The 24,763-nt window shown below is 36.7% G+C and overlaps 1 protein-coding gene across 4 annotated transcripts in view; it reads right to left on the bottom strand.

Moving 5' to 3' along the window:
* Positions 1 to 24,763, bottom strand: part of MICU1 (mitochondrial calcium uptake 1) — a 226,954-nt gene that overhangs the window by 180,566 nt on the left and 21,625 nt on the right. For all 4 annotated transcript variants that reach the window (XM_005699177.3, XM_013975660.2, XM_013975661.2 and 1 more), the window contains exons 2-3: positions 5,774 to 5,935; positions 5,164 to 5,335 (exon numbers count right to left, since the gene is read on the bottom strand). In XM_005699177.3, the coding sequence (XP_005699234.1) occupies positions 5,164 to 5,335; positions 5,774 to 5,934 (333 nt within the window). In that variant the 5' untranslated portion in view covers position 5,935. The remainder of the gene's footprint in view (positions 1 to 5,163; positions 5,336 to 5,773; positions 5,936 to 24,763) is intronic.

Here is a 24,763-nt window from a genome sequence, read left to right as displayed (position 1 = left end):
ATGTGTAAACTGAATCACAGTGCTGTACACCTGAAATTAACATAATATTGCTAATCAACTATACTCCAATGTAAAATAAAAAGTTTGTTGTTGATTTTTTTAAAAGATACAGATAAGAAGTATTGGTGAGGGTATCGAGAAAAGTGGACACTTCTGCACTGCTGGTGGAAATGTTAAATTGATTCAGTCACTATGGAAAACAGTATGGAGGTTCTTCAATAAATTAAAAATAGAACTACCATATGACCCAATAATCCAGCTTTTGGGTATATAGCCAAAGGAAATGAAATCAGCATCTCAAAGCAGTGTCTGAACTCCATGTTCACTGCAGCTTTGTTCACAATAGCCAAGGTATAGAAAAAAAAATCTATGTGTCCATCATGGAATCTCAAGGGACTCCAAAGAACCAATATAATTTTGAAAGAAGAACAAAGCTGGAGGACTCTAACTTTCTGATTTCAAAACTTATTACAGTCATAAGAAAAATGTGGTATTGGCATAACGATAGGCATATACACCAAACAAACAGAAAAGAAAGCCCAGAAATAAACCCTCATATATATCATCAAATGATTTTTGACAAGGGTGCCAAAATCATTCAGTGGAGAAAGCAAAGTCTTTTTGACAAATAATGTTGGGAAAACAAGATATCCACATACAAAACAAAAAACATACAAAAAAATGAAGTTGGGTGCGTCCCTGGTGGTCCAACGGTTAAGACTTCCAATTCCACTGCAGTGGGCATGGGTTTGATCCCTAGCCAGGGAAGTTCTGTATGCTGTGAGATGCAGCCAAAAAAGAAAAAACAAGAAAACTTTTAAAAAAGATGAAGTTGCACCCTTATCTAACTCCATATTCAAAAATTAACACACAGTGAATCAAAGACCAAAATGAAAGATCTAAAACTAGAAAACTCTTAGAAGAAAACGTAGAACAAAGCTTCAGGACACTAGATTTAGCAGTGCTTTCCTGGATGTGATGCCAAAAGCATATGCAACAATAGAAAAAAAAGAAAGACTTCATGGGTGTACCTATGGCTGATTATTGTTGTTTGGCAGAAAACCACAAAATTCTGTACAGCAATTATCCTTCAATTAAAAAAATAAAGTGGACAAAAAAAAAGGTACCTTATATAAGTTAAAAAACATTTGCTGTACATCAAACAGCAATATCAATAGATGAAAAGGTAATCCGCAGAAGTTAGTGATCAGATCATATAGAAAACTACTAAAATTCCATTAAAGAAAATTTTAAAATGGGCAAAGGATGTGAACAGACATTTCTCCAAAGAAGATATACAAATGGCCAAAAAGCACTTGAAAAAATGCTCAACATCACTGATCATCAGGGAAATGCATATGAAAACTACACCAAGATACTACCTCAGATCCATTAGGATAGCTAATATCAAAAAAACAAAAATAACAAGTGTTAGCAAAGATGTGGTAAAAGAGGAACCCTTGCTGGTGGGAACGTCAAATGGTGCAGCACTGCCAAAAACAGTGCTTTCATAAAAACAAGCACTTCCATTAAAATAAAAACACACAACTGAAAATAGAACTACCATATGATAATGCAATTTCACTTCTGGGTATATACCCCAAAGAATGAAAAGCAAGGTCTCAAAGAGATACGTGTATACCCATGTTCAGAGCATCATTATTTACGACAGCTTAAATGTGGAAGCAACCTAAATATCCATAAACAGATGAATGGATAAGCAAAACATGGTATATACATACAGTGGAATACTACTTAGCCCTAAGAAATTCTGACATATGCTACACCATGATAACCCTTGAGAACTAGGTGCAATAAGCCAATTACAAAAATACAAATACTATACGAATCCACTTGCATGAGGTTTTTCTTTCTTAGGTATTCAAAAATCTGAAAGTGGAATGGTGGTTGCTAGGGGGATCAGGGAGAGAGGATAGTAGGGAGTTATGTTTAACGGGTATAGATTTTCAGTGTTATAAGATGAAACATTTATGAAGATGGATGATGGTGATGGTTGCACGATATTATGAATGTTTTTATTACCACTAAACCATACACTCAAAATTGGTTAAGATGGTAAATGTTACGGTATATGTGTTTACCACAAAAAATATTGGAAGAAAAAGAAAAGAGACCTTGGGGGAGTACTGGAAGAACTAACAAGAAAAAAACATGAAAAATATTTAAAAGATATACAGGATGTATCGTAAGGATTCAAAAGAAAAGAAAGGACATTTAAAAAGAATTCCAAAAGAAAAGAAAGAACAGTGAATCAGTACTGAAGCAATGTGTAAGAATTTTTCAGAATTGAGAACTTGAGGTTTCAAAAGGGACAGTAAAATTAAAACTAAAAAAAAAAAAACAAAGCTAAATAAAATAAAAGAGAGAAGCATGCACAAACTAACAATAATAGTATGCCATGAACTAAGTGATACGACTGTCCTAGATCTTTGTACTTGAGAATTTTTTTAAATTAAAATAAAATAAAACACACAAGACAACCAGGCCATGCACAGGAATAAAAACAAATTCAGGACACTTGTTTACATCTGAAGAGGAAGAGAGAAAAATGAGGTTAGAGTATACAACAATGTATTTTTTATATTCACTGTTTCTTCTTACAAAAAAAGGAAAACACAAAAAACTGAAGCAAATATAGCCAAATCTTAAAACCTGATAAAAATGAGCGTGGGTACATGTATATTTATTATAGCAGTCTCTATTTTTCTCATTGGATATTTAAAATATTACAGAAAAATCAAGAGAACATTAAAGAACAAAAGCAAAAAGTTTATATGAAAATGATGGCTCAGAGGTAAAGAACTGGCCTGCAGTGAAAGAGACACGAGGTGGGAAGATCCCCGGAAGAGGAAATGGCAACCTACTCCAGTATTCTTGCCTAGAAAATCCCATGGACAGAGGAGCTTGGTGGGCTACAGGCCACGGGGTCACAAAGACTGAGCCACGGACATGACTGAGTACTGAGCATGCAGGCATGGCGATATCAAAGGCAGCATGTAAAGACGGTAGCAGTTTGGTATTCCAGGGTAAAAATCTGAATAGGACAGTATTTAGAAAAAGGTGCACGATCAAAAATGAAGCTTATTATTAATTGAAAGATAATTGCTTTACAATATTATGTCGGTTTCTGCCATATATCAACATGAATCAGCCACAGGTATACCTATGTCCTCTTCCTCTTGAACCTCCAGCCCACCTCCCACCCCATCCCACCTTGATGAAAGGTTGTCACAGAGCCCTGGTCTGAGTTCCCTCAGTAATACAGCAACTTCCCACTGGCTACCTATTTTACAGATGGTAATGTATATGTTCCATGCTACTCTCTCCATTCGTCCCCCTCTCTACGTTCCCTCTCCCTGTATCCACAGTCTGTTCTCTATGTCTGTGTCTCCATTGAAACGGAAAGTGTTAGTCACTCAGTCATGTCCAATTCTTTGCAACCCCATGGACTGTAGCCCTACAGGCTTCTCTGTCCATGGAATTTTTCAGGTGAGAATACTGGAGTGGGTTGCCATTCTCTTCTCCAGGGGATCTTCCCTACCCAGGGATCGAACCCAGGTCTCCCACAATGTGGGTAGATTCTTTACCATCTGAGCCGCCAAGGAAGCCACCAACGGAAGTCTTCATTGCTGCCCTGCAAATATGTTCATCAGTACCACTATTCTAGATTCCAAATATATGCATTAATATATGATATCTGTTTTTTTCTGACTTAATTCATTCTGTATAATAGGTTTTAGGTTCATCCATCTTATTAGAACTGACTCAAATGCATTCCTTTTTATGGCTGAATAATATTCCATTGTATATATGTACTACAACTAAAACTGAAGCTTATAATTTAATTAATGAGAGAAGAGTCTTCAACATGTCTATATATAGACTATGTAAAATAATGAATAACAAAGAGTAACTAAAAAAAAGGATAGAGAAAGAATAAGTGTTTAAATAGGTTTGCGGGGACAAAATGACAAATGGGATGATTGCCTATTCACTGAGACTTTAGTGAAAGAAAGACTATATTTCAGATTTAGATTAAAAAGGGTTTATAGCTTTGAGAGTTACCAATTAAGTAAACTACACTGATAGCTTTTATTTTTTCTGTGAAGTATAGGATATAGTCAACTCAACTGCTAAGTAGAAAGTAGAAGCAGAAAATGGAAGATTCAAAAACAAATGTTTATTTGGGTCATTTTAGCCCTACATTATAAAATGTAACATTTGACTATAAATGAAACTGCTGGTGGCAAGATAAATTTGAACTTTCCTTAAGTTCACTCAGGGCAAAAGATTAAATAGATGTATCATTTTGGAAACATGGCATGATGGATAATTAACTTGTAGTGCATAAATTCTGTTCAAATTCACTTTAACCAGAAGTGTTTTGGGGAATGACATATTTAAGAGCTTCCTCCAAGTAAACAGAAGATCCGAATTCTCAAAGGAACTATTCTTGTTTGCAATTATACATGCTCCCCAGCACACATAAAGTAACTCAAATTATCTTGTGTTGATTAGTTACATTTTTTAGCAAGTAAAGGTAATTTTCTGAATTTCAATGTGAACATGCAAAATGTCTAAGAAATTCAGCCTTTTGACTTTTCATCATGTCTGCTGAATTCAAACACCCACCATCACAGGGATTACTAGAGAGGAGCTAAAACTTTTCACAGGTAAAGCTATATACAACAATATACTTTGTTAAAGATTTTAAATGCTAGAGTTATGTAAAGTTTATGCTGCCCTCAAAAAGTAGTTGATTTGTAGACTTCCAAAGGGATCTTCTTCTGCCTTTATAATTTGGCATCATAGATCAGTATATCACAGACTCAGCTTCACATATATGAGAACATTCAGCATGAGAAAGATCCAAAAAGCAATGATCACCTTACATAGTTGAATTGAAGAACAAAGAAAAGATATATTAATCTTGATTACAAATCCTATATTCTTCTCACTACCCCAATTAACTTCACATTAAAAGAATACATTTGCCTTAGAACATGATGGAAAATTACAAAGAAATGAATCACTTCAAAGAGAATATAAATCATTTGAAATATCTGATAAAAGACTCAACAGCATTATTCTAAAATATAATTAACTATAGTTCTAATTAATTTATAAGATTGTGTTCCATACTTTTCTATCTCTGAATCCAGAACGTTTCTTCTTTTTCTCTTCTGGATAAGGCTCAAGACAAACACCTGCAGCCTTTTTTTCAGCATTACAATCTTCCCCTTCCTCTTTACTCTTCCCTTTATCACCAAGTTCACTCTTGATGTTGTTTGCAGATGGAGATTCTGCAAGGGCCCTGGATATGCAAAAAATAAAAATTAAAAAATCTATCAATCAAGAAGGTCCATCATATTAAACAAATAAAGATTCTCAGGTAGAGCTTAGCAGGAGTGACAGCAATGAAATTCATTAAAAGTTCTACAAGAAAAGGTTGCTCAAAAAATTAAAAATAGAACTAACATAAAATCCAGCAATTCCACTTATGATTATATATCCAAAAGAACTGAAAGCGGGGTCATGAGGAGATTTTTGCACTCATGTTAATAGCAGCATTACTCATAATAGCTAAAACATGGAAACAACTCAAATATATACTGATAGATAAAATGGATAAAAGAAATATAGTATACTCATATAACAGAATATTAAGCCAGAAATCAACGCCTTTTCCATAAAAGAGACAACTGGAAGGACAGAAGTACACGCAGGAATAGGATGGTCAGTTAACACTCACCTTTTCCACAAAAGACCAGTACTTGCAGTTACTGCAGATGCTCCAAGAAAAGCCACCATCATTAGCCGTCGCCTGGTCTGGGCGGGCTGTGATCCTCCATGGTACCATCGAGAGCCCACTGCCAGCTCTGCCAATGCAGAAAGTGAGTTAAGACGAAACATCCTATGGACAAAAAGTAGAAATATTATTCCTAGCAAATGGCAGTGACAGTGATGATCATGATAATAACAGTATTAAAGCCAATAAACACTAGATATTTAACAGCAGACAGTATTCTAAACACTTGACAATACCACGTATTATCCCATTAAATCCTCAGAACAATCAAATGAGACAAATACTACGACCCATAAACCTGATATATCAGTCAAGGTACAATTAGAAGAAACCACATGGTAATTTGAACAGGGAAAGTTTAATATAAAGCATTATTAATTACAACAGGCAAAAAAGTACTAAGGGGTAAAGACTTCAGATATAGGGAGCAGTCACTACTTAACAGGGCTATTTCAGAGCAACAAAAAAGAAATATATCTGTAAAGCACCACTCCCAAATGGGCTGAGATCAGACAGTGGTGAGGATGCAGCTATGGATGTCCGAGAAATTTGCTAAGTGCTATACCAAAAGAACTCGCTGTAAAGCCATCCACAAGTGACTGAAGGAGAAACAGGCATTTCTTCTAGATTACATGACTTTTTGTAGTGGCAATTCATTTAAATCACAAAAAGTAACCATGCTTCTCTTTTTTGATTTTCTCAAAGCATAGTTTACTTCTTCCTGATTTAAATTATCTTGTACTTTGTACATATACTCACATATTCACATATTTGTAACATAAATAAGTTTGCCCCCACCTTCAACATACACACTTGGTTCTGAGTTTCCTTTAAGGTCAAAATTACTCTTTACCTTTCTGAAAACAGTCTAACACAGTGGTTGTTACATTATAGCTGCTTAAAATATTTAACAATTTTACTTTAATGTGAAAAATGTCAAGTTACAAATCACACAGGTACTGGCTCTGTACATTTAAGTACATTTTTCAGCCCCAATAGACTATGTCTTTTGTTGTTTGGGTCCAAGTCAAGTTAGACTATTTAGCTGTCTCCCTGAGCTGGTTACTGACTCTTCTCTGAGATCAATACCTATAATCTCAAGTATATCTTTCTCCTAGCCTCCTTCATTCAACCTAGCTCCAACATCAAAGTTGGAGCTAAATCTTGCCCTTACAGATAAAGTGGGAAATAATTAGTTTTTTCTATGTCATATAACCTAAGCTTCAGCAACACAATTCTTACATCCCTTCCTATCCTAGCAGTCACCTCATTTTATTGCACATAATCTAGCAAATTCCAGCACCAAGGAGACTGTCCTTTTGTTTTCTTCCTGTCAGTCAACTTCCAATTCATTTTTAAATTAACATTTTCCAAACCCACAAGTGCATTCATACACAGCATTGCTTTTGTCTATAACAAAAACAAGCATAACTAAAATACTCATATCTGGTGAAAACATTATTCATCACTGACAACAGTAAGAAAAGGGCACTTGAAAGTTTTCAATGTGAAAGACAAATAACAACCAATCAAAAGCTGGACCAGGGATTTCCCTGGCAGTCCGGTGGTTGATTCTGTGCTCTCACTTCTGAAGGCCTGGGTTCAATCTCTGATTGGGGAACTAAGGTCGTGCAAGCTGTGTAGCATGGCCCAAAAAAATCTAACTGCATAGGAGATGTGGAAGACAAACAGGAAAAAAACTAAAATAATAATGACAACATTAAGTAATATAGGAATCCAGTGACTCAAGATCTAGTCTCAACTCTACTGCTAAACAGCTGTGCACAAAGTAAGCTCATCTCCTCCCCAAAGAAGAGTTTATCTACTGATGAGACAACTGCCTAAAGGAGTTTTAGGGTTTGTTTTCTCTCTTTCATGTTCTCATACCTCTGGTGAAAAAAGATAATGCAAAATTTAATCTATTTCCGTTAGGGGGAGAGACTAAAACAGTATATACATGGTTCAAAACTTACTAGCTTTGAGAACCCATTTCTGTATGCTATGGCTTCAGAGGATTTTAAACATTGGAGGTCCTGAGTTATAGGAACATTCCACTTACATTTGGCATTGTAATTCAAATGTTACTGTCTACACCTCATTTCACCACTGATTTTAATCTCATTCTCCAAAGTACACAACAAAATATACATCTATTCATCTTTTCTAGTGTAATTTCCAAAGATGCCAAGTAAACTTGAGGGAAAAAATTATCTCACTGAGAACAGACTATTATAATTTAATTCCCAGCTTTGTACTGAAGAAATGGTGTAACTAGTTGAATGTGCTAATTTTTGATAAGAGACCATTTAACAGATTTAAGGAGATCCACTTTCTGGAAAATTGAATAGGCCAATAGGCCGCAGTTATGTAGTAATGAAGATTAACATGTACATTTATGACATGGATTAAATAAAATCAAAACCAGTGCATTTTTCTCTGCCCTAAGAGTCCTCATCCTTCTCCAAAAAGAACCATGCCTCTAAAAAATAGCTTTTATGTGAACTGAAAAAAGATGAAGAGGTATTTCTAATTAAGAAATGTCAGGGGAAGCAAGTAAAAGACAATTCTGTTACGAAGAAAAGCATTATCCATGCAACAAGAAACAGAACAAGTTAGTTAAAAACAAACAACAAAAACCTGTAACAGTATAACATTGCTGTGTTTCCATATCTATTATTTTTAAACTATTATGCTTAAAGTATCACTTTCGGTAAATTTCAAAGGGGCACAGAACCAGAAAATCACTTAATTAAACATCCCTATTTTACAGGTGAAGGTACAAAGATCCAGATAAGTTATGCAGTTTACTCATAGCTAATTATTACCAAAGCCTACAGTAGATCCTAAAATTCTTGATTCCCAAATAAGCAACCCAAGGAAGGGGAATCATTTTAACTGTTCACAGCAAAATAAATATAACAGCCACACTTCAAAAGGAGATCAAGTGTCCAACCATAGAAAGATAAACAATTTTATAACAGACTACAATGTAATACAAATATTAAAATTATAACCCTTGCTGCTGCTGCTGCTAAGTCGCTTCAGTCGTGTCTGACTCTGTGTGACCCCATAGACAGCAGCCCACCAGGCTAGCCCATCCCTGGGATTCTCCAGGCAAGAACACTGGGGTGGGCTGCCATTTCCTTCTCCAATGCATCAAAGCGAAAAGCGAAAGTGAAGTCTCTCAGTGGTGTCCGACTCTTCGAGACCCCATGGACTGCAGCCTACCAGGCTCCTCCGCCCATGGGATTTTCCAGGCAAGAATACTGGATTGGGGTGCCATTGTCTTCTTCTTAATTAACTGTTCACAGCAAAATAAAATAAATATAAAAGCCACACTTGAAAAGGAGATCAAGTATTCAACTATAGAAAGATAAACAATTTTATAATAATAGACTACAATGTAATACAAACATTAAAATTATAACCATTAGAAAGTATTAAATATTATTTCACAAGCCAACAGAAAGCTGTGCTAAAGATATAAAAAGACAGTTGGAAAAAGAAATAAACATGGCTCTGTAAGCTATGAAAAGATAATATCACACATAATAAAAGAATGCAAATTAAAAATATACTGAGGGCCTCCCTGGTGGTCTAGTGGTTTAGAATCCATCTGCCAATGCAGGGGACATGGGTTCTATCCCTAGTCCAGGAAGATCCCACATGCCATGGAGCAATTAAGTTAGTGTTTCACAAACTAAGCCCATGCAATTGCAACTACTTGAGCCTGAGTGCCTAGAGCCTGTGTTTCACAACAAGAGAAGCCATCTCAATAAGAAGCCCATGCATCACAACAAAGAGTGACCCTCATCTGCAACTAGAGAAAGCCTGCATGCAGCAACGACGAACCAACACAGCCAAAAATAAATAAGTCCTTAAAAAAAAAAAAAAACTATACTGACATTCACTCATTATGCTGGTAAAACCCAGAAATTTGAAAACATACTTGTTAGCAGTGCTGTAGAAATGGCATTGCTGAGGAATGTGTAAATTGGTACAATCTATGGAGGGCAATTTGGTAATATCCATCAAAATCACCCAAATAAGTTGCATACAATGACGTAGCAATTCCAATTCTGGTTTAATACACTACTGATACTCTTGCACACCTCTGAAATTACACATGTAGACAGTTATTCACTGCATCATAACTGTAACAAACCCGCCTCTGTGACCTCAGGGACTGTAGCCTGCCAGGCTCCTCTGTCCAAGGAACTCCCCAGGCAAGAATACTGGAGTAGGGAACCACTTCCTTCTCCAGGGGATCTTTCCAACTCAGCGATCGAACCTGAGTCTCTTGCACTGCAGGCAGATTCTTTACCATCTGAGCCACCAGAGAAGCCCATGAAACAAACATTGAAAGACTAAAAATCACCCCAAAGAGAATCAAGAGAGAACTGCTTAAACTATGATAATATACACAAGGCAATAAAACATAGAGATTAAAAGAAAAAGAAAAAAACTATGTATATATTTGAAAAGATTTTCAAAACATACTGTTACCTTACTAAAGCAAGGTGTGGGATAGCATATGTAGTACACTACCCTTTACGGAAAAAGAGGGGAAATAAGAATGCATATTTGTATATTCTTATTAACTCTGGAAGGACACACCAATAGTGTGTGTCCTATACCAATATGAATAAAAGTAAGCAATACCAATAGTGTTGTCAGGATTGGGAAATGGGTAAGATATCAGATGGAGATTTTTATGACATAGCATTTCATTTTTAAAACTATGCTTATGTATTCATCTAGACAAAGAGTATTTCAAACAAGCATCTTCACTGAAGTTTAAAGACAGAATACAAGGTAATATGTGCATGCCAATTAAATAATGTAAAATATATGTAAAGCTTTTTAATTTAGGAAAAATTTTTAGATGATGCAAATAAAACTTAATGATTACTCTGGGGAAAGAGTTTACTTAAACTTTCTCATTCAGAGAAAAATAAAGGCAGGCCCAGGTTGACGTTTTGTCATTTACCAGCCTTATGAACGGGCTGAGGCCCAATAATGCCTCAGAAAACAACCTAGTGATTGAGGTCTGCTCAGTCGTGTCCGACTCTTAATGACCCCATGGACTTAAGCCTGCCACACTCCCATAGGATTTCTTAGGCAAGAATACTGGAACGGCTGCAATTTGCTTCTCCAGGGGATCACCCAACCCCGGGTAGGGATCACACCCAAGTCTCCCACATTGCAGGCAGACCACCTTAAAGGGCCCCTAAGCTTATTTAAATTATATGCAGAGTACATCATGAGAAACGTTGGGCTGGAAGAAGCACAGCTGGTATCAAGATTGCCAGGAGAAATATCAATAACCTCAGATATGCAGATGATACCACCCTTATGGCAGAAAGTGAAGAGGAACTAAAAAGCCTCTTATGAAAGCGAAAGAGGTGAGTGAAAAAGTTGGCTTAAAGCTCAACATTCAGAAAACGAAGATCATGGCATTTGGTCCCATCACTTCACGGGAAATAGATCGGGAAACAGTGGAAACACTGTCAAGACTTTATTTTTGGGGTGCTCCAAAATCACTGCAGATGGTGATTGCAGCCATGAAATTAAAAGATGCTTATTCCTTGGAAGGAAAGTTATGATCAACCTAGATAGCATACTAAAAAGCCAGAGATATTACTTTGCCAACAAAGGTCCGTCTAGTCAAGGCCATGGTTTTTCCAGTGGTCATGTATGGATGCGAGAGGTGGAATGTGAAGAAAGCTGAGTGCCAAAGAATTGATGCTTTTGAACTATGGTGTTGGAGAAGACTCTTGAGAGTCCCTTGGACTGCAAGGAGATCCAACCAGTTCATCCTAAAGGAGACCAGTCCTGAGTGTTCATTGGAAGGACTGATGCTGAGGCTGAAACTCCAATACTTTGGCCACCTCATGTGTAGAGCTGACTCACTGGAAAAGAGCCTGATGCTGGGAGGGACTTGGGGAAGGAGAAGGGGACAACAGAGGATGAGATGGCTGGATGGCATCACGAATTCGATGGACGTGAGTATGAGTGAACTCCGGGAGTTGGTGATGGACGGGGAGGCCTGGTGTGCTGCGATTCATGGGGTCGCAAAGAGTCGGGCACGACTGAGAGACTGAATTGAACTGAACTGAAGCTTTAACTCCCTGTATTGACTCCCCATATTATGGCAAATTTCCCCAGTAAGATAAGACTTACTTAAATCAAATTCACATCCCAATACTCTGATTACTGGCACATCCTGATTCAACTTATCAAACTATTAGAATTCCAGACTTTATCCTGAGCCTGACTTAAAATATCTGCTTACACTCTATGTTATGTCCCTGGTATTTATGACCTCTGACAACTGCTCATTTAAAGAACAACTGCTTGGCTCTTGCACTCCAGACGCTGGCCTACATAAACCTCTTTTGTACTATTTCTGTTTGTTACTCAGCACTACTGTTAAAAGCAATATCTGATAATACTAAGGCCAAGATATATTTCTAAGATCCATCTATATTTGGCAATCAATAAAACTCAGACCTCAACTATAACCTCAGCTTTCAAAGTGTTTAGTTTACATGAACTAAGATTCTGAGAAAACAAGGACTAAGTGTTCTTTATATCTGTATTTCTAGACTTTAATACAGTATCTGTCACAGCTAGTTTATACAGGTGATGGTCCAATGAATTCCATGAACCTGGAAATATAGCTGCTCTCTGAGAACTACATTGTAAAATCAGCAATATCTTGAGTACTCACAACTTTATAGTCATCTGAATGGCAGCTGTATACTAACCACAGAATTAGATTCAGTAGGCCATCAGAGCCTCAATCATTAAGTATCTTAATTATACACTTAACTCTCCTTTATTCTATTTCTATGCTCACTTAAATTGAAGAAAGTAGGGAAAACCACTAGACCATTCAGGTATGACCTAAATCAAATCCCTTACAATTATACAGTGGAAGTGACAAATAGATTCAAGGGAACAGACCTGATAGATAGTGCCTGAAGAACTATGGACGGAGGTTCATGACACTGTACAGGAGGCAGTGATCAAACCATCTCCAAGAAAAAGAAATGCAAAGAGGCAAAACGGTTGTTTGAGGAGGCCTTACAAATAACTATGAAAAGAAGAGAACCGAAAGGCAGAGAAAAGGAAAGATATACCCATTTGAATGCAGAGTTCCAAAGAACAGCAAGGAGAGTTACCTTTCTCAGTGATCAATGCAAAGAAAAAGAGAAAAACAACAGAATGAAAAAGACTAGAGATCTCTTCAAGAAAATTAGAGACACCAAGGGAACATTTCATGCAAAGATGGGCACAATAAAGGACAGAAATGGTATGGACCTAACAGAAGCAAAATATTAAGAAGAGGTGGCAACAATACACAGAATAACTATACAAAAAAGATCTTCACAACCCAGATAACCACAATGGTGTGATCACTCACCTAGAGCCAGACATCCTGCAATGTGAAGTCAAGTGGGCCGTAGGAAGCATCACTACAAACAAAGCTAGCGGAGGTGATGGAATTCAGTTGAGCTATTTCAAATCCTAAAAGATAATGTTGTGAAAGTGCTGCACTCAATATGCCAGCAAATGTGGAAAACTCAGCAGTGGCCACAGGACTAGAAAAGGCCAGTTTTCATTATAATCCCAAAGAAAGGCAATGCCAAAGAATGCTCAAACTACTATACAATTGCACTCATCTCACATGCTAGAAAAGTGATGCTCAAAATTCTCCAAGCCAGGCTTCAACAGTATGCGAACTGTGAACTTCCAGATGTTCAACCTGGATTTAGAAAAGGCAGAGGAACCAGAGATCAAACTGCCAACATCCACTGGATCATCAAAAAAGCCAGAGAGTTCCAGAAAAACATCTATTTCTCCTTCACTGACTATGCTAAAGCCTTTGACTATGTGGATCACAACAAACTGAGGAAAATTATTCAAGAGATGGGAATACCAGACAATTTAACCTGCCTCCTGAGAAATCTGTATGCAGGTAAGAAGCAACAGCTAGAACTGGACGTGAGACTGGTTCGAAATTAGGAAAGGAGTACTCAAGGCTGTATATTGTCACCCTGCTTATTTATCTTATATGCAGAGTACATAATGAGAAATGCTGGACTGGATGAATCACCATCTGGAACCAAGATTGCCGAGAGAAATATCAATAACCTCAGATATGCAGATGACACCACCCTTCTGGCAGAAAGTGAAGAAGAATTAAAGAACCTCTTGATGAAAGTGAAGGGGACAACAGAAGATGAGATGGTTGGATGGCATCACCGACTCAATGGATATGAGTTTGAGTAAACTCCTGGAGCAGGTGATAGACAGGGAGGCCTGGCATGCTGCAGTCCATGGGGTTGCAGAGAGTCGGACACAACTGAGCAACTGAACTGAACTGAACCGATGCTCACTTAGTAATTGTGATCATAATTCTGCTTCCTGTTTAGACTGCCTTCAAAGAGAGAGCATGTTGATCAGAAGATGGGCGTTTCTAGTTCTCATGGTAAATTAATAAACTGGCAATCTGCAATCTGGTTTATAGTTTTAATCTCCCATAACAGTCTAAAGAGGCTTCACCAAAGCAGATAAATTACATAGCAATAATAAGATTCAGTTTGAGGCCTTGGTCCATGGTAACATCTTGCCCCTCTGACTTGCCATTTCATTCAAACTTATACCCCAGCGAGAATTTCCCAAAAGTTTTGCATGGCCAGAGTCACTGAACCTAGGGAACCACATTTACTATTCCTTCAGCCCAGGGTGTAAACTGAATAAGTGGAAGGCAATGAATGAAGAGTCTAAAGAAAGGGAAATGATGGGAATATTGTTTTGCTGGACATGATACAGATTGTTGTATGAAATAAGCAAGACTACTTGCACTTTTTCTACAACAGTAATATAGGAATACATTTTTGTTGAAAATGTTGTTGTAGAGAAATATATAAAGAAACTATGTATACACGCACATATATATATTCTTCACTCTTCCATTATGGTTTGTCACAGGATATTGAATATAGTTTCCTGTGCTATATAGTAGGACCTTGTTGTTTATCCATTCTATATATAATAATTTGCCTCTGTTAACCTTAAACTCCCATTCTCCCCTTCTCTAGCCCCATTTTTAACTTTGATACTGACAAATTATCCTTCAATACTGACACTTCAATTTACATACCCACCACGAGTGTATGGGGGTATTCCTTCTCCTGTATTTGCTAGTCTCAGTCTTTTCCATTTACATTAATATGATAGGTAAAATGATGGTGTGATCACTCACCTAGAGCCAAACATCCTAGAATGTGAAGTCAAGTAGGCCTTAGAAAGCATCACTACAAACAAAGCAATGATGTTGTGAAAGTGCTGCACTCAATATGCCAGCAAATTTGGAAAACTCAGCCACAGGATTGGAAAAGGTCAGTTTTCATTCCAATCCCAAAGAAAGGAAATGCCAAACAACGCTCCAACTACTACACAATTGCACTCATCTCACATGGTAGTAAAGTAATGCTCAAAATTCTCCAAGACAGTCTTTAGCAATACACGAACTGTGAACTTCAAGATGTTCAAGCTGATTTTCGAAAAGGCAGAGAAACCAGAGATCAAATTGCCAACATCTGCTGGATCATCAAAAAAGCAAGAGAGTTCCAGAAAAACATCTATTTCTGCTTTATTGACTATGCCAAAACCTTTGACTATGTGGATCACAATAAACTGTGGAAAATTCTTCAAGAGATAGGAATACCAGACCACCTGACCTGCTTCTTGAGAAACCTATATGCAGGTCAGGAAGCAACAGTTAGAACTGGACATGGAACAATGGACTAGTTCCAAATAGGAAAAGGAGTACGCCAAGGCTGTATACTGTCATCCTGCTTATTTAACTTATATGCAGAGTACATCATGAGAAACGTTGGGTTGGAAGAAGCACAAGCAGGAATCAAGATTGCCGGGAGAAATATCAATAACCTCAGATATGCAGATGACACCACCCTTATGGCAGAAAGTGAAGAGGAACTAAAAAGCCTCTTGATGAAAGTGAAAGAGGAGAGTGAAAATGTTGACTTAAAGCTCAACATTCAGAAAACAAAGATCATGGCATTTGGTCCCATCACTTCATGGGAAATAGATGGGGAAACAGTGGAAACAGTCTCAGTCTATTTTTGGGGGCTCCAAAATCAGTGTAGATGGTGACTGCATCCATGAAATTAAAAGACGCTTACTCCTTGGAAGAAAAGTTATGACCAACTTAGGTAGCATATTGAAAAGCAGAGACGTTACTTTGCCAACAAAGGTCTGTCTAGTTAAGGCTATGGTTTTTCCAGTAGTCATGTATGGATGTGAGAGTTGGACTGTGAAGAAAGCTGAGCACCGAAGAATTGATGCTTTTGAACTGTGGTGCTGGAGAAGACTCTTGAGAGTTCCTTGGACTGCAAGGAGATCCAACCAGTCCTTTCTGAAGGAGATCAGCCCTGGGATTTCTTTGGAGGGAATGATGCTGGCTAAAACTCCAGTACTCTGGCCACCTCATGAGAAGAGTTGACTCATTGGAAAAGACTTTGATGCTGGGAGGGATTGGGGGCAGGAGGAGAAGGGGACGACAGAGGATAAGATGGCTGGATGGCATCACTGACTCGATGGACGTGAGTCTGACTGAATTCCGGGAGATGGTGATGGACAGGGAGGCCTGGCGTGCTGCGATTCATGGGGTCACAAAGAGTTGGAAACGACAGAGTGACTGAACTGAACTGAACTGAACTCATAGGTAAAAAACCTAATTTAATTCATATGTACCCTATAGATATATAGGACTATAGGTAAATAGGGCGATAAAGCAAGCTGAGAGCTGAAGGATTGATGCTTTTGAACTGTGGTTTTGAGAGTCCCTTGGACTGCAAGGAGACCAAACCAGTCAATCCTAAATGAAATTAGTCCTGAATATTCATTGGAAGAACTGATGCTGAAGCTCCAATACTTTGGCCACCTGATGCAAAGAACTGACTCACTGGAAAAGACCCTAATATTGGGAATGGTTGAAGGCGGGAGGAGACGTGGACGACAGAGGATGAGATGGTTGGATGGCATCACTGACTCGATGGACATGAGTCTGAGTAAGCTCCAGGAGTTGGTGATAGACAGGGAGGCATGGCATGCTGTAGTCCATGGGGTCACAAGAGTCAGACATGTCCCAAGTGACTGAAATGAACTGAACTGATATCCTATAGTTAATGAGTCTGACAGTATTTATTTTTCTAGAGTTCACTGTTGGTTTTCTGAGGACCATTAGAATATCAAGCTGCATTTATTTTCTTTTGTTCCATATTCCCAATCTGTGTGCTTTATATTTTCTTACTTGCAAAAAAGAGGCATTTGTTTCACCTAGATTATTTTTAGGTATAAAATAATATATTTAATTATTTATAATATAAATTATTATAAATAATTTAATATAAATATATTTATAATATAAATATAATATTTATATTAATCCTTTCATTCAATGTTATTTTTAAGTTGAATGTTATTTTTATTAAACAACAACAAAAGGTTAGAACTTCCTTAATCTGAACCATTTCAATACTTTTCTAATTCAATCCAACTGAGCTCCACCAGAGCTGCCTGGGAAGATTTGTTCTACCTAGTGTTATGCTTTCTAATGACTGGTTATACTTTCAAAATACTTGAATTGATTAGTCATTCATCACATTACTGAAAAGAAAAGATGATTTAATCTAAACAGCAATGAAGTTCTCAAAAATACCCCTCAAGTGTTTCATCTTCACACTAGCTAAAATTTACACTTCACACATACTAAAAATTACAGTGCACTCAATTCATCTGCAGTACAGGGAGGGACACAGCTACTTCAGTGTTTCACAACACAGATGGATACAATTTTTAAATTTTATTTTACTAAAGCTACAACCTAGAACACTCATTAAATACACACTAGGCAGTAGTACAAACATCAACAAGTATATTGATTTCATTGATATTTGCAACACTTATTCTTTGCCAAGGGTGTGTGTTATCCCGAAAGCACAGGCAATCTATGAAAGCGACAGTTGCCATGAACATAGGAGGATAAACAATAGGGAAAAATGAGCATTGCTATTGCTATATTTAAGATTCATTGACTTCTGAGAAAAGATTTAAGCAGATTTCAGATTACCGGTGAAAATATTCCTTGGGCAAACTTTAAGAATTATTGTAATTAATATTTTCATAATTGATTTCATATCCATAGTTTATATACCCATAGAGTTCACTATATGACCATCACTGCATGGCAAATAGATGGGGAAACAGTGGCAACAGTGGCTGACTTTATTTTTTCGGGCTCCAAATCACTGTAGATGGTGATCGCAGCCATGAAATTAAAAGACGCTTACTCCTTGGAGAAAAGTTATGACCAACCTAGACAGCATATTAACAAGCAGAGAAATTACTTTGCCAACAAAAGTCCATCTAGTCAAGGCTATGGTTTTTCCAGTGGTTATGTATGGATGTGAGAGTTGAACTATGAAGAAAGCTGAGCACTGAAGAATTGATGCTTTCGTTTTTTGTTTTTTTACTTTTTTAAAAATATAAATTTATTTTGATTGGAGGTTAATTACTTTACAATATTGTATTGGTTTTGCCATACATCAACATGAATCCACCACAGGTATACACGTGTTCCCCATCCTGAACCCCCTTCCCTCCTCCCTCCATGTACCATCCCTCTGGGTCGTCTCAGTGCACCAGCCCCAAGCATCCGGTATCCTGCATCGGACCTGGACTGGCAATTCGTTTCATATATGGGATTATACATGTTTCAATGCCATTCTCCCAAATCATCCCACCCTCTCCCTCTCCCACAGAGTCCAAAAGACTGTTCTATACATCTGTGTCTCTTTTGCTGCCTCGCATACAGGGTTATCGTTACCATCTTTCTAAATTCCATATATGTGCGTTAGTATAGTGTATTGGTGTTTTACTTTCTAGCTTACTTCACTCTGTATAATCGGCTCCAGTTTCATCCACCTTATTAGAACTGATTCAAATGTATTCTTTTTAATGGCTGAGTAATACTCCATGGTGTATATGTACCACAGCTTTCTTATCCATTCATCTGCGGATGGACATCTAGGTTGCTTCCATGTCCTGGCTATTATAAACAGTGCTGCGATGAACATTGGGGTACACGTGTCTCTTTCAATTCTGGTTTCCTCAGTGTGTATGCCCAGCAGTGGGATTGCTGGGTCATAAGGCAGTTCTATTTCCAGTTTTTTAAGGAATCTCCACACTGTTCTCCATAGTAGCTGTACTAGTTTGCATTCCCACCAACAGTGTAAGAAGGTTCCCTTTTCTCCACACCCTCTCCAGCATTTATTGCTTGTAGACATTTAGATCGCAGCCATCTGACTGGTGTGAAATGGTACCTCATTGTGGGTTTGATTTGCATTTCTCTGTTAATGAGTGATGTTGAGCATCTTTTCATGTGTTTGTTAGCCATCTGTATGTCTTCTTTGGAGAAATGTCTATTTCATTCTTTGGCCCATTTTTTGATTGGATCGTTTATTTTTCTGGAATTGAGCTGTAGGAGTTGCTTGTATATTTTTGAGATTAGTTGTTTGTCAGTTGCTTCATTTGCTATTATTTTCTCCCATTCTGAAGGCTGTCTTTTCACCTTGCTTATAGTTTCTTTTGTTCTGCAGGAGCTTTAAAGTTTAATTAGGTCCCATTTGTTTATTTTTGCTTTTATTTCTAATATTCTGGGAGGTGGGTCATAGAGGATCCTGCTGTGATGTATGTCGGAAAGTGTTTTGCCTATGTTCTCCTCTAGCAGTTTTATAGTTTCTGGTCTTACATTTAGATCTTTAATCCATTTTTAATTTATTTTTGTGTATGGTGTTAGAAAGTGTTCTAGTTTCATTCTTTTACAAGTGGTTGACCAGTTTTCCCAGCACCACTTGTTAAAGAGATTGTCTTTAATCCATTGTATATTCTTGCCTCCTTTGTCAAAGATAAGGTGTCTGTAGGTGCGTGGATTTATCTCTGGGCTTTCTATTTTGTTCCACTGATCTATATTTGTGCCAGTACGATACTGTCTTGATGATTGTGGCTTTGTAGCAGAGCCTGAAGTCAGGCAGGTTGATTCCTCCAGTTCCATTCTTCTTTCTCAAGATTGCTTTGGCTATTCAAGGTTTTTTGTATTTCCATACAAATTGTGAAATTATTTGTTCTAGCTCTGTGAAAAATACCATTGGTACCTTGATAGGGATTGCATTGAATCTATAGATTGCTTTGGGTAGTATACTCATTTTCACTATATTGATTCTTCGAATCCATGAACATGGTATATTTCTCCATCTATTAGTGTCATCTTTGATTTCTTTCACCAGTGTTTTATAGTTTTCTATATATAGGTCTTTAGTTTCTCTAGGTAGATATATACTTTTGAACTGTGGTGTTGGAGAAGACTCTTGAGAGTCCCTTGGACTGCAAGGAGATCCAATCAATCCATCCTAAAGGATATCAGTCCTGGGTGTTCATTGAAAGGACTGATGTTGAATTGCAACTCCAATACTTCGGCCACCTGATGTGAAGAGCTGACTCACTGGAAAAGACCCTGATGCTGGGAGAGACTGAGGGCAGGAGAAGGGAAAGACAGAAGATGAGATGGTTGGATGGCATCACCAACTCAATGGATATGTGTTTGGGTGGATTCTGGGAGTTGATGAAGGACATGGAGGCCTGGAGTGCTGCGGTTCATGGGGCGGCAAAGAGTTGGACTCGAATGAGCAACTGAATGGAACTGAACTGAACTGAAAGTTCGCTAACCTGGGCTTATGTGTCTTCATGAAGGCAGAAACAAAGAACTGCAACTAATACAATATATAAAGCCTAATACTTTGGGCTTAGACACATTCAAATGTTTGTTGATTTAAATAGAAATATAGTATTTTGAATAATCCCAAATACTTATAAAAACACTGACTTAATAGGCTATTGGACTGAAAGTGAGAAGAATCAAGTTTCTAGGTTGGTTGTTTCTAAATGCCTTAACATGACAAACTATTTCTGTACTATTCCCCTGACCAGTATTTCTTTAGACCCAAAATGAAATCCCACCTCATCCAAGTGGGATTTATTTGCATAACTTATAAAAGTTGTGTAAAATAATCATTATTACTCTCAATTCCTTCCTCTGAATTCCTATATAATTAACAGTTTGTACCACTATTACCGTACTTTGTTTATTAAATCATTTTAATGTATGCCTGCAAGCTTGCCAAAGAGACTACAAATCTAAAGATATGAAGTATATTTTAGCTTCTAAGTATCCTAAGCGCCAGTTAATGAATCTGAAGTTATTACTAACAGTAATAACAAGTGTAATGTTCAATTACACTTGAGTACATAAAGAAAACTTAGGGTCTCCTTCTACCTCTACTACCACCCTTCTATGTGATCAGTAAAAGCCTTATCCTGTCTAATAATGCAGGGAGATGCACAGCACAGGTGGTTATTTCTAAGCCCTTTCTGGCTTTAAGAGTTTTTCAGAAAAACAAAATGTAAAGGTATTTCGTACTTTACAAAAGTACAAAGGAAGGAGAAAGTCATCCTGATTGGCTATTAATGACATAACAAACTACATTAGCTTCATTGGCTTAAGAAAATTTCATATAATCTAAAATGTCCAATTGCCATTAGTTCATTTAAGTCTTTAGTTATTTATTGAACAAGGTACTGTGAAGGCACTGCAGGAGACACAAAGATGAGCAAGACATAGTGTGCCCACAAAGAACTCATAATTTGGTAGTGAACATAAAACAACTATTCAAATAACCATAATGCAAAGCAGGGAAAAAGGTGTTACTACAACACAGCAACAGATTCAGAGAAAGAAAAAATTACATTAGGTGGAAAAGCGGAAGGGCTCAAGAAAGAATTCAAGGAAGATTTACTGAGAGTGGGAAAAAGCTAAGCATTCTTTACAAAAGATCTTGGCTGAATACACTGTCTTAGAAGCCTTCGTCATTTTATCTGAGGAATGGGATAAGCTACCAGAAATATAATCTTTGCTGTACAACTATGACACTTCTAAAGATGCAGTAATATGTCAGATTTTAATTATGCCAAATACTTTTTTAAAACATCTGCATACATTTCCTTTAGATGAAATGAATCAGATTGAAAGTTCCGCAATGAAGACACCAGGATGACTGCCAAAACACAGTAGAGATTAACATTCATGTCTAGAAAAGATGCATTTTCATACCTCAAAGTGACATTACTGACAGTATAACTAAGGAAACCTCACACTTCAGCTCATTCTGTTCTGAGAAGTGAGTATTTTTCAATAGCAGAGAAAGAACTATTTTAATGATGTGGGGAATGTAAAGTTAATTTAAGTCACAGAAATCACTAATAGTAAAAAAAAAGAAAAACTATGCACAAGAATCATGTCACAGAAATGTTAGGTTTTACACAGAACTTTTGTTATATACTCGCCAAATGAAGATGCTACAGAAAAACAAGTCAATATCTCATAGTATGCAACTCTCTGAAACTCTGTGAAACATTCCTTCAATCACCTAAGAAGCTTCAAAGTTCACTTTCTCAAAACACACATACATACCTGCACTACACACACACACCTGCACTGCACACACACACACACACACACACACACACACACACACACACACACACACTTTTTTTTACTGCAATTACAAAATCTGAAACTCACATCTGGTGAGGCAGGGAAGAAATGAAGAGTAGCAATTTCCCTTCCTTGAACAACTGCACAAAAGAATGGAAGTCTATTTAAAACAAAAAAACACCATCCAGGAAACCACACAAATAATGGTAATCAATACAAATTTTCTAAAACCACTAGTATGTGCTAATGTATTGAGATGAATAAGCTTCTTCCAATACTTAAAATTTCCATAAAAGAATGTCTCCAACTTTTGATTTAAATCTTGGAAATTAGGTACCTATAGATATAATCGTAAATAAATAATTTTAATGTACTGAAGACCCATTATAGAAAACTATCAAATGAAAAAAAAATCACTTATCAGTAAGGAAAGCTAAGCACTGCTCTAAAAGAAATTAGTTCCAAGAAAGTACTGACTTGTACAAGCAAAGGCCAGGGTCTGTAGAAGTGAAGAGGAAGAGAAGTAGTCTAGAAGATGCACTGTGGAGAACCATTTTTAACTCTCCACCTCCTCTAAACATCTTTGGTTTATCCAAAATTAAGGCACATTTCAATTTCAAGCCCTAAGCCTCAAAAATTTTATGGTGACTTAGCTATATTTTTGGCAACACCAGCAGTCACAAAATCCTCATATATAACAAAAAATTTCACTTAAAATATTTCTGTTTAAACAATTCGTATCATAGGATAATCCAATAATATGCTGTTAACCAATATTTGATTATTCACTTGGAATTTTCTGTCAACTCTCAGAATATAAAATGTAATCTTTATCAACAAACCAAAGTACAAAGTGTGAGGTTAAGGTTTGCATATATACGATTTCAAGGTAACAAACAGGAGTTGCTGAAGTCATTAGAGACTGCCTACATTTCTGTCTCCCAATATTTTCCCTAAAAGCAATGCAGAACAACAAGAAGGGGGAAATAGTCACATGAAAACCATGAAAAATATGCACAAGGGCAGAGGGTATATGGGAAATCTTTGTACCTTCTTCTGGATTTTGCTTTAAACACAAAAGAGCTCTTAAAAAAAAAAAGTAAACTTTTAAAAAAATTCATGTAGAATTTCAAGGGACCCCAAACAGCCTAAACAATCTTGGAAAACAAGATGAACAAAGTTGGTGAACCCTTACTTCCTGATTTCAAAACCTACTACAAAGCTATAGCTATCAAAACAGTATGATATGGCATAAAGACAGACATATATTCCAATGGCATAAAATAGCCCAATAATAAACCTTCACATATATGGTCAACTGATTTTCAGCAAGGGTGCCAAGACCATTCAACAAAGAGAGCACCTCTTTTCAACAGTGTGGAAAAACTACATGTCCACATGCCAAAGAATGAAGATAAACTCTTAGCTTACACCATATGCAGAAATTAAAATTCACCATAGATTTAAGCATAAGAGCTAAAGCTGTAAAACCCTTAAAAGAAAACACAGGGAAAAAAATCTTTAAAACACTGAGTTTGGCAATGGCTTCTTGGATTGAACATCAAGAGCACAGGTAACAAAAGAAAAAATATATTGATTTCATCAAAATAAAAACTTTTGTGCATGAAATTAGAATACCAAGAGAATGAAAACACAACCCACACAGAGGGAGAAAATATTTGCAAGTAAGGACTAATATCCAGAATATATAAAGAACTCCTATATCTGAACAACAAAAAAAGAGTAATCCAACTCAAAAATGGGAAAAGAACTTGAACAGACATTTTTCCAAAGAAGACACACAGATGGCCAATAAGTACATGAAAAGATGCTCAACATCATTAGTCATTAGGAAAACGTAAATCAACACCACAATGATATAGTATTTCATACCTATTAGGATGGCTATTGTCAAATTTAAAAATGTATTTCTCAAACCTTTAAGATTTTTAAGCTAGAACTGAAATATGTAATGTACTGGCATGATAACAATACATTACAGGAATAATATCTTTATCATATATAGTCCTAATGCTTCTAACTGTTAATTTCCAAAACAGCTTAAAATAATTACTTTGAACCAAAAATTTAAAGCTGAAAAAAAAAAGCTATTTTCAATGTCCTGAAACACAATATATTAGACTCGAATAACACAACTACACATGATTACGTTACAAAAAGGCTTCTGCAGGATAACAAAAAACACATCAGAAGGAATATTTTTAAAACCAGTATGGACATAAAATATTTTTATCAACATGATCAACAACTTAATGTAATGAACACTT

This window comes from Capra hircus, chromosome 28 (assembly GCF_001704415.2).
Source record: "Capra hircus breed San Clemente chromosome 28, ASM170441v1, whole genome shotgun sequence".
Classification (NCBI taxonomy): Eukaryota; Metazoa; Chordata; class Mammalia; order Artiodactyla; family Bovidae; genus Capra; species Capra hircus.
Note: the sequence above shows the minus strand (reverse complement) of the source record. Positions and strands in the feature narration are given on the sequence as shown.